The sequence below is a fragment of the Capra hircus genome, chromosome 21, assembly GCF_001704415.2.
Source record: "Capra hircus breed San Clemente chromosome 21, ASM170441v1, whole genome shotgun sequence".
Taxonomy (NCBI): domain Eukaryota; kingdom Metazoa; phylum Chordata; class Mammalia; order Artiodactyla; family Bovidae; genus Capra; species Capra hircus.
In genome coordinates this window covers 66,872,759-66,883,197 of record NC_030828.1, presented here as the reverse complement: position 1 = coordinate 66,883,197, position 10,439 = coordinate 66,872,759, and the positions used below count along the sequence as shown (strand labels likewise).

The window sequence follows — 10,439 nt, the reverse complement described above, 5'->3', positions numbered from 1 at the left end:
GCAGGTGCAAGAAATCGCTTTATTGGGCCAGGCCACCCCATCCTAGGCCAGCAGAGGGTGGGGGATCCCGCGGGGCCCGCGATGCCCGTTGGATGGAGCTGGGGTCGGTCACGCGGCCGCTCAGGCCTCCGCCTCCCCTTCGCCAAACAGCGGATTAAGGAAGTAGCTGCGGCTGGAGCTCCTTTGGTCCGACTTCGGGGCCGGCAGCTGCGGGAGCGCAGAGTCAGGGAGCCCAGCCGCAGGGAGGTCCCGCACCCCCGACCCCGGGCGCCCCTCACCGCCTCCGCGGAGTCCGCCGTGTAGAACAGCGGGTTGTGGAAGCCCCGCGGCGCCCCGGCCCGTGCGGGGTCCGCCTCGTCGCGCCTCCTCCACCTGGAGGCGAGGACGCGTATGAGCCCGACACACCCGAGCCCCGAACGCCTGCCCCGCGTACTGGAGCCCCGAGCCCCCGGCCCGCGTCCCCGAGCCCCGCGTACCTGAGCCTCCCCTCCCGGCGCAGCAGCAGCAGCGCCCCCGCCAGCAGCACCATTAGCACCAGCAGCCCCGAGGCCGCCAAGCCGCCCGCCAGCCCCGCGCGCGCCGGCGCGTTCAGCCCCGCCGCCGTGCCGGCCCAGACGGGCGCGCCCGACTCTCGAGCGGTCGCCGAGAGGACTCCGAGGGCGTCGCCTGCAACGCACGGCGCTGGCTCAGAATCCCGGGGCGGGGCGGGGCGGGACGGGGGGTTGGGGGGGGTACTGGGAAAGGGGCGCCGCGGTTACCGTGCTCCGCAATGTCCTCCAGGAGGGCCCGGGCCAGCCGCCCCGCGCCGCCTGTCTCGGGCCCGGCCTCTACCAGCACCACCTGGATCTCCGTGTCCGCCTTCGTGCCCGAGGCTTCGCGGAGCCCGGGTGGGCGCAGAACCTTGGACACGGCCACTTGCAGCCCTTGGTACTGGGGCTGGAGAGGGAAACAGAGTTGGCCCGGGGACTCCGTCCCTCGGACCTGCAGGGACAAAGGGGACACGGACAAGAGCTTTGCAGGCAGAAAGCGGACGCAACAAGGGGGCGGCGGAGGGGGTGCTCCCAGACCCCGGCGGCGGAAGGGTGGGGGCCGGGCTGGGGGCGCGGCCTCAGTACCAGAGCCAGAAAGGTGTGCAGCAGCCGCGCCCGGTACTGTTGCAGGTCAAAGGCAGAGCCGTGGGTCAGCGACACGACAGCTCCTGCAGCAGGAAGGGAAGGAGGGGTCAGCCCCGCAGGTCCGAGCCCGGCAAGGAAACAGGCTGGGACGAGTCAGGGTGGCCGCGCCGCCCCAGCTCTGAGGGGCGCGGCGGGGCGCTCACCGCAGAGGTCGCAGCACTGCCCTTCGGGCCGGAGGGGCTCCAGGCATGTGGCCTGGGGGCAGACACCACCCAGGGGTTGGAGCAGTGCGGCGCAGATCCACGGCTGCGCCTGCAAACGGGGAGCGGGGGTCAGCACGGAGAAGGCGAGGGCCAGACCGGGAGAGAGCGCCCCGCGCCTTGGGAGAGAGCGAGCGGGAGACGGCGGGGCGCAGCGGCACAGGCCCGACCTCCCGCCCAGCGCCGGGCCCGGCCGCGCGCCACTCCAGCCGCCCCGCGGCGGGCCGCCCTCACCTCGGCGTTGCCGCAGACGCAGCCCGACGGGTCCGCGCAGGCCTCGGGGTCCACGCTCAGAGCGCCCGGCCCGTGGAAGCGCAGGCGGCCCGCGCGGGACGCCAGGAAAGCCGCCAGGTCCTCGTCGCGCGCGAACGTCTGCAGGTGGCCGGGTGGGCCCGGGAGCCGGCCGGGGCGGAGACCGCGCCTGAGCGCCCGGAACCCGCCAGGCTAGCAGGGTGGGAGGCGCTCCGGGGAGACCCTCGCCCGCCCCCCGCGCGCCCGGCCCACCTGGCCCAGCGCCTGGACGCTGCGGACGCGCACGGTGCCGGCGCCCGGGCCCAGGCCCACCCGGAAGGAGGCGTCGGCCGGGAAGACGACGTCGTCGTGGCGGCAGGGCACGCGCTCGGCGTCCAAGGAGAAGAGGCCGCGCGCCGCGTCCCCCGGGCGCCACAGGCGCGGGTCGAGCCACAGGAAGCGGTCGGGGTCGAGGAAGCGCGCGCGGGCTGCTGGGCGGCGCGCGCCCCTGAGCTGCGCCGGGAACGCGCCCTCCAGGCCGGCCCCGCCCGCGGCCGCGCCCCCCGGCCCAGCGCCCCCGGCCCCGCGCCCCCGGCCCCGCGCCCCCCGGCCCCGCGCCCCCGGCCCCGCGCCCCCCGGCCCCGCGACCCCGCCCCGCGCCCCCGGCCCCGCGCCCCCGGCCCCGCGCCCCCCGGCCCCGCGCCCCCCGCCCCGCGCCCCCGGCCCCGCGCCCCCCGCCCCGCGCCCGCGGCGCGCCCCCCTCACCTGTGCCGCAGTCCGGGCGCGAGCCGGCGTCCGCGGCGCCGAATCCAGCTCCTGAGGCCAGGACGAATTCCCCGTCCAGCGGCAAGAGCTGCGGGAGGCACGGGCTGAGGCGGCGGGTGGGCCCCGGAGGGTCCGGCTGTGCGCCCAGCCCCGAGCCCCGTCCCCGCGGGCGGGAGAGCCTAGGCCGCCGACTGGGCCGCTGACGGCGGGGCCGGGGGGGCACTTGGCCGGGGCGGAGGGGCCGCTGGGCCGAGGGAGCGGGGAGTTTGCGGCAGCGTGGCTCTCGTCAGGGCCGCCGGCCCCCTGAGAAACTACAATTCAAGGGCCCCTCGGCTCCACGAAGCCAAGCCGCCGGGGCCCCTGGAGCAGCCCTCACCGTGAGGAAGGGCCGCGGGGCGGCTGGGGAAGAGGGAAGCGGGGTGGTGGGGCCGCGGAGCCGCGCGCCCCCTTCCAGCGCGGGCAGCTCCTTCCAGCAGACGCCTAGGCCTCGGGTGTCAGGCCGCGTGAAGGCCCGGAGCGGGGCGCCCCACCCCACCGTGGGGTCCGGGCGGAAGGTGAGGGCGGGACCGGGGCGCTGCTCGGTGTGGGGGTCCCGGGCGCTCAACACCTCGGGGGAGAGGCCCCCGCTTGCTCCCCAGAGTCTGCTCTTCAGCCCCCCAGGCACTGGGCCTGACCGGCAGGCTGACCCCGGGCAGAGTGAAGGTCACGGGCCAGCTTCGGCCGCGGCTGAGGGTGCAGTCCCGTGCCAGCCAGGCAGACCCCCCCGACCCCTGCAGGCGCCAGGGCCGAGCCCTGGGGACCGAGGGGCGCAGGCGCCTCGGGAGGGGCGGTGGGTATCCGAAGTGTGACGCTCCAACAAGAACTTGGTTTTCAACCGAGCCAAAGCGGAGAGTGTGGATAATACACGATAAGTGCCATAGTTGAAAGACAGCAGGAAAGGGCCGAGAGAGAACAACCAGGAGAGGTGGGGGCTCGACGCCAGCGCCAGCGTTGGGACACAAGGCCAGGGCGCGTCTGAAGAAACCGGCAAGAGGAATTCTCCGCATCCAGGGCGCGTCTGAAGAAACCGGCAAGAGGAATTCTCCGCATCGGAGGAAAGCTGGGAAACTTCGGTTGAAAGGTCTCACTGGGGATTTCCCTGGGAGCCCGGTGGCTAAGCCTGCTCCCAGTGTAGGGGCTCGGGTCCACTCCCCTGGTCAAGGAGCTAACATCCCACACAGCACCACCAACCATGTATGTACAAAAGAAAAAAATAACTTTAAAAAGGAAAGGTCTCTGCTGCTGCTGCTGCTAAGTCGCTTCAGTCGTGTCCGACTCTGAGACCCCATCCATAGACCAGGCTCCCCAGTCGCTGGGACTCTCCAGGCAAGAATACTGGAGTGGGTTGACATTTCCTTCTCCAATGCATGAAAGTAAAAAGTGAAAGTGAAGTCGCTCAGTCGTGTCCGACTCTTAGCGATCCCATGGACTGCAGCCTACCAGGCTCCTCCATCCATGGGATTTTCCAGGCAAGAGTACTGGAGTGGGTTGCCTTTGCCTTCTCCGGAAAGGTCTCATTGAATGCCAAATAAGGAAAATCACATAATGCTCTGTTTATGAATATCAAAGACAAAGAGAATGCTGTAAAAGCGGCAGAGGGAAAGAAATCACCCAGGAAGGAAAAACATTCAAGGATTGGGTTTCTCAGCAAGGACGCACACGGGCAGTGGAACAGGCTGCCTGAAGACGTCCCAAGTCAGCAGAGCAGACACTGCCCTGGACATGGCCCTGCCCTCCAGAACAGTGTGTCATATGTTAAAGAATAATAAAACGATCTCTAAGCCTGAAAGACTTCAGAAGGATTGCCACACACAAACCTACGCTGAAAACATGCTTGGAGAAAGAAAGAAGGACAGAATCCAGAAGCTAAGAAGAGATACGGGAAGGAGGGTGATGAAATACTTTTGTGAAATACTTTTGTGATGAAATAACAAAAATACTTATTGCTGTCTCTTAATAAATGTTTAAATCAAGGTTTAAAATGTGATGGGGGAGGGAGAGACCACAAGGTCATGGACATACAGTAAAGACCTCACTTGAAGGGAAAATACAGATACTGAGAAGGTTAAGAAATCAGTAAGACTGCCAAACACCTAGATGAAATATACCAATTTCTAGGAAAGTTTAAAATATCAAAGTTGATGCAAGAGGCAATAGGGAATTTGAACCGACAAGTAAGCATTAAAGAATTTTAAATGTCAGTCAAAGACCTCCTATTCCCCAAATTCCCAGTCCAACCAAGGGTTTTATAGGTGAGCTTTGCTAAACCTTCAAGTAAAATTTAATTTCTTCTTCCCAAAGTTGTTCTGGAAAACAGAAAAAGACTGAAAAATCACCAGTCCATTTTATGAGGCCACTGTAATCTTCATTCCAAAACCAAATGAAGGCACTTCCCTGGTGATGCAGTAGATAAGAGTCCACCTGCCAACGCATGGGACACAGGTTCGATTCCTGGTTGGGGGCGATTCCACACGCCACGGAGCAGCTGAGCCTGTGCGCCCTGGAGTCTGTGCTCCGCAAGAGAAGCCACTGCGACAAGAAGCCCGTGTACCAGAAAGAGGAGCAGCCCCCTGCAACAAGGGAAGGTCCCCTCGGGAGCAAAGCCCCCCTGCGACAAGGGAAGGTCCCCTCAGGAGCAAAGCCCCCCTGCAACAAGGGAAGGTCCCCTTAGGAGCAAAGACCCCCTGCAACCAACAATAAACAAACCAAAACCAAATGAACGACAAAAGGAAAAAAATTATAGGCTCAGTTGACTTACAAACAAAAATGTGAAGATTCTAAATAAAATATTAGCTGATTGGATCCAATAACGTATTGGAAGGAAGGGATGAGAAAGGCCCCCATCCTGAGTTCTCTGCAGCGTGTGCGACGGTGTCCCAGCAGATGGCAGTGGAGAGTCTCACGAAATCAGCGTGACAGGGAAGGCAAGTGTCTTGAAGAGGCGCACTTCGACCTGCACCTGAAGGAAGGTGCCAGGAAGGCATGCGCCTCACAAGGACGGTTCCGCCTCAGAAAACCCCATTAACAGGCTACAGCGGGGAGGGGGGTTACATCTCAGTCAATGTAGGAAAAAAAACAACTGGGAAGTTCAGCAACCCATCTATGATTTTTCAAAAAGCTGCCAGCAAACTAGAAATAGATTAGAATTTCCACAATTAAATAAAGTTATCTACAAAGCCCTACAGCAAACATTACACAGTGGAGCACCTCGACATGTCCTCTCTTTTATGCTGGAACAAGACAAGAAGGCCTGTTTTCGTGACTTTTGTTTAACATAGGGGTAGAGATCCTGGACAATGATATAAGGAAAGAAAAGGAAATAAAAGGAGTTGGGACTGGAAAGGAAGAGGAACAAATGGTCATTGTTTACAAAGATAACCACATAGACGATATCATTCTTAAAAATAGGGCACCATTCACAATAGGAACCAAACTATATAAAGGATTTATAAATTAGCCACTACTACACAAAACCTCTACGTGCACCATTTTAAGCCTCTAGTAAAGAGTTTTATAGCCAATGACCTGAAATATTTGAAGAGAAAATCCATGCTCTCAAGCAGATGACTTGCATATATAAAGTTGTCATTCATTCCCAATCAAATTCCAGGGTTTGGGTGGCCAAAATCACTGCAGATGGTGATTGCAGCCATGAAATTAAAAGATGCTTGCTCCTTGGAAGGAAAGTTATGACCAACCTAACTAGCAGAGACATTACTTTGCCAACAAAGGTCCATCTAGTCAAGGCTATGGTTTTTCCTGTGGTCATCTATGGATGTGAGAGTTGGACTGTGAAGAAAGCTGAGTGCCGAAGAATTGATGCGTTTGAACTGTGGTGTTGGAGAAGACTCTTGAGAGTCCCTTGGACTGCAAGGAGATCCAACCAGTCTATTCTGAAGGAGATCAGCCCTGGGATTTCTTTGGAAGGAATGATGCTAAAGCTGAAGCTCCAGTACTTTGGCCACCTCATGCAAAGAGTTGACTTATTGGAAAAGACTCTGATGCTGGGAGGGATTGGGGGCAAGAGGAGAAGGGGACGACAGAGGATGAGATGGCTGGATGGCATTACAGACTCGATGGACGTGAGTCTGAGTGAACTCTGGGAGATGGTGATGGACAGGGAGGCCTGGCGTGCTGCGATTCATGGGGTCGCAAAGAGTCGGACACGACTGAGCGACTGAACTGAACTGAACTGAACTGAACTGAACTGGTGTTACCTGATAAACCTACTCTATGATTTCTCTGCAACAGTCAGATCCACAAAGAACTAGTCAACCTTGAAACAGAAGGGTGAAGAAGGTGCAGGGTGGCCGGTTTCCACCTGGGTCCTCTGAGGGTTGACCTCTCAGAGTGGGGGAGAGGCAGGGGAAATTGACCCAGTGGCTTTTAAGACAACTCACAGAGCCTGATTGGGAACACTGTGGTGCTGGCAGGAGAACAGGCAGAAAGATCAAAGGAACTGCAGGCAAAGCTCGAAGAGAACCCCCACCACACCTTGGGCAGCTGGCGAACAGTGACCCCAGTGCCACAAAGCAAGGGGCAAGGCTGGTGGTTGGAGGGAGACATGAGAAACTGGGCTTAATCCAAGGAGAAGAATACAGCTGGTTCCCTAGTTAGCATCTGACTCAGACATGTGCCCCTGATGGGAAACCCATGACCCCATAGACATAATATACGGCTGATTATGGTTTTACCGAGAAGCAAGGAAGAGACGCTTAAACAAAACACCGAAAACACAGGTTTAAAGCAACCGATCTTGCATCTGATAGATTAATAATGGGGTTTTCTTATCAGCAAAGGGAAACACAGGCAGAGTCCATAGTGAGAAGACATTTGCAGTAACTCGACAATTAATGGGTAGAAAGTAATAGATTCCTGGGCAATCTGCCCAGAAATGGGAGGGGAGGTGTTCAGGAAGAGAGAAATCCCAGGGAGAGACGTTCCAAACCAAAGTGAAAAGTGAAACTTAGTTGCTAAGTTGTGTCTGACTCTTTGAGACCCCATGGACTGTAGCCCACCAGGCTCCTCTGTCCATGGGATTTCCCAGGCAAGAATACTGGAGTGGGTTGCCATTTCCTCCTCCAGTGGATCTTCCTGACCCAGGAATTGAACCCGGGTCTCTTGGATTGCAGGCAGATTCTTTACCACCTGGGAAGCCCATGTTCCAAACCAAGAAAATGCAAATTAAATCACTGAGTTGCTGTGCCTCGTCACAGGTGACATCTCAGCAGCTGGACCACACTGGGGCCCCACAAGTAGGGCTGGAGGAGGGCCCTCAGGGAGCACTGGGTCCTTTCGGCCCCCCGTCTCCGTGCCCCTGGGCTGTTTCCACCCAGGACCTCCGCGGGCTGACCTCTCCCGGCAGAGCATAAGCAGGGGGAGTAAGGGGGGCGCCCCAAGGGGCCAGGCAAGGGGTACAGATGTGCGGGACAAAGAGCAGGGCTGGCTGGGCCAGGGAAGGACAGGGCAGAGAGACGGAGCGAAGGCTGAATGAATGCATGACTGTTGTCTCTTTTGAGATTCCCCAGGCACTCCCCAGGGAGATCATCCAGGCGACTAAGACAGCCAGAAGGGGCAGAGACGTTGCTTTGCCGACAAAGGTCTGTCTCATCAAGGTGATGGTTTTCCCAGTAGTCATGCATGGATGTGAGAGTTGGACTATAAAGAAACCTGAGCGCCGAAGCATCGATGCTTTTGAACTGTGGTGTTGGAGAAGACTCTTGAGAGTCCCTTGGACTGCAAGGAGATCCAACCAGTCCATCCTAAAGGAGGTCAGTCCTGGGTGTTCATTGGAAGGACTGATGTTGAAGCTGAAACTCCAGTACTTTGGCCACCTGATGCAAAGAGCTGACTCATTTGAAAAGACCCTGATGCTGGGAAAGATTGAGGGCAGGAGGAGAAGGGGATGACAGAGGATGAGATGGTTGGATGGCATCACCGACTCAATGGACATGGGTTTCGGTGGACTCCGGGAGTTGGTGATGGACAGGGAGGCCTGGCGTGCTGTGGTTCATGGGGTCGCAAAGAGTCGGACAAAACTGAGCGACTGAACTGAACTGAACCGAACTCCCCAAGGAGATCATCCAGGCAACTAAGACGGCCAGAAGGGACCCCCAGGTCCCAGCACCCCCATCTCCAACTGACTCCTCTATACGCGGGTTCCCGCCAGTTCCAGGCGCCCCCTGCCCTCTCCAGGCCCCTGTCTGGTTGCCATGGTCGCCAGGGCTGTGGGGGCTCCTGAGTGTGGCCACGGCTCTGCCACTTCCTCATCCCCCTCACTGGCCCCTCCACACCTTAGCCTTTGGGTTGGACACGTGGGAAGGGCGTCTGGACCCAGGATCTACAGGAACCAGCACATCCTGCCCGAGGTCCCCTTCCCAGGCTGCAGGTGAGGGCTGGGGTCTCTAACGCCCCCTGCCCTGTCCCCCCATGGGGCCAGACTCCCAGAATTAATGCCGCTTTTGAAAACCATCAATTAACCTAGCTGCCTCCAGGTGGAAATAAGGGGTACCCAGCCCCTGCATCTGGACAGCAGAGTGAGTGGTGCCCAGGCCTCCTAGGCTACCAGTGGCCCCTGCTCACCCATAAAGTCCAGTGGCCTCTGGGTGAGGACCCCACCCTGGAACTCACACTGTGAATCAGTTTGAGAAAAAGGTCCCCTGACGGAGTTCCGATGCACAGGACAGGGAAAGGCTTTGGTGGGGTGGGGAGGGGGGCTTCCCTGGGGCAAACCTGGAGAGGACAGGCTCCTGGGCGAAGGCAGGGGCAGGAGAGACAGGAGGTGCCCCCACACCCCTTCCGAAGCTGGGCGCAGCCTGGGCTGCGACTGTACGACTGGTGTCCCCTCCCATGTGGTTCCCCACCCTTCCAAAAACCCCTCCACAGGGTAAGAGCTAGTGGATTGAAGGGTCTGTCCCCCAGGTGGAGGCCGGTCAGGAAGAGGCCTCGAGTTGACCAGGGCGGGACCCACAGGCCCCCTTCCCACTAGGGGCCCATTCCCAGCCCTGCTCACCATGTCTGAGATGCTGTGACCTTCTCGAACCAGGACCGACAGCGTCTGCAGGCGGCAGGGATGTCAGCAAGTGCCCCCCATCACTGGGGTCCCGGGGCCTGGATCACGCCGGGACCCAGCCCCCACCCTGGGCCCCAGGAGTGGGGTCAAGCACCTTGTCCGCTGGGAACTCAACAGCAGCACCCGTGCATGGGGTCCGGTTCTGGCTCCAGTTGGCGGCATCGTCAAAGTTGGTGTTGGGGACCCAGACTTTGTAGGTGGCCCGAGTCAGGGCTGGGGAGGGGCCGGCTGAGCGCTGGGGTTCCTGCCTGGAACCCCCAGTGCCCAGGAAGGATGACCTCACCCAGAGAGACCTGGAGCTAGAGGGTCCAGGCCCTGAGGCTCCCCAACTTCTACTGAATCTGCAGAGCCGGTTCAAACCTGCCTTCCTCAGGGACTCACCGCCCCAAGATCGCCTCCTTGCCCGCCCCCAGTTCGCCCTGCCAGAATGGTGGCAACCACAGGACTGAGGCCATCGGGGCAGGGAGGCCTCGGCCCAGGGGAAGAAACTGGGGGACCGGGCGGGGGCGGGCGGCAGGCCGGATCTGCCCGGGGCTGAGAGAGGGGAACGGGGACGGGCTGCAGTTCTCACAGCTCCGGGGCGTAGGGGGCCGCTCCGAGGACGCGCCCCCGCCTACGGGCCACGCGGGGGTCAGAGGCGCACACCCTGGGGCCGGGGGCCAGCTTCGGGGCGGGGGTAGGGGCGGAGGGCGGGCGCGGCCGGCCGTCGGTCTGGCCCTGCGGCTCCGGGGAGCCTCCCACTCGGCCCCGCGGGCGCTGCGCAAGGAGGGGCCAGGCGGCCGGCCGGCTTTCGCAGCCCCTCGCGCTCCCGCCGCGCACCCCTCGGGGACACGGGTCTCCGGGTGCGTCGGGCCCCCGGCGCGCCACCCCCCAACTCCCTTACCGCACAGCTGCAGCCACAGCAGCACCCGGCCCCGCGCGCCCATCCCGCCGGACTTCGGCGTCTCGGACCCTGAG

General features: G+C 61.0%; 1 protein-coding gene across 1 annotated transcript; it reads right to left on the bottom strand.

The window, feature by feature from the left end:
* Positions 1–10,439, bottom strand: AMN (amnion associated transmembrane protein). Its single transcript, XM_018066053.1, has 12 exons — positions 10,366–10,439; positions 9,577–9,695; positions 9,423–9,467; positions 2,372–2,459; positions 1,880–2,094; positions 1,610–1,747; positions 1,319–1,427; positions 1,116–1,198; positions 759–936; positions 477–666; positions 279–372; positions 1–207 (listed from the first exon to the last, which is right to left on the bottom strand). Exons 1-12 carry the CDS (start codon positions 10,406–10,408, stop codon positions 121–123), a joined length of 1,389 nt encoding a protein of 462 aa, XP_017921542.1. The 5' UTR covers positions 10,409–10,439; the 3' UTR covers positions 1–120.

Coding starts and splice junctions, on each gene's coding strand:
- AMN (XM_018066053.1), bottom strand. CDS start 10,408: ATGGGCGCGCGGGGCCGGGTGCTGCTGTGGCTGCAGCTGTGCG. Junction 9,696..10,365: donor GCTGTGGCTGCAGCTGTGCG/GTAAGGGAGTTG, acceptor GCCCCTCCCCAG/CCCTGACTCGGGCCACCTAC. Junction 208..278: donor CGGCGGACTCCGCGGAGGCG/GTGAGGGGCGCC, acceptor GCGCTCCCGCAG/CTGCCGGCCCCGAAGTCGGA.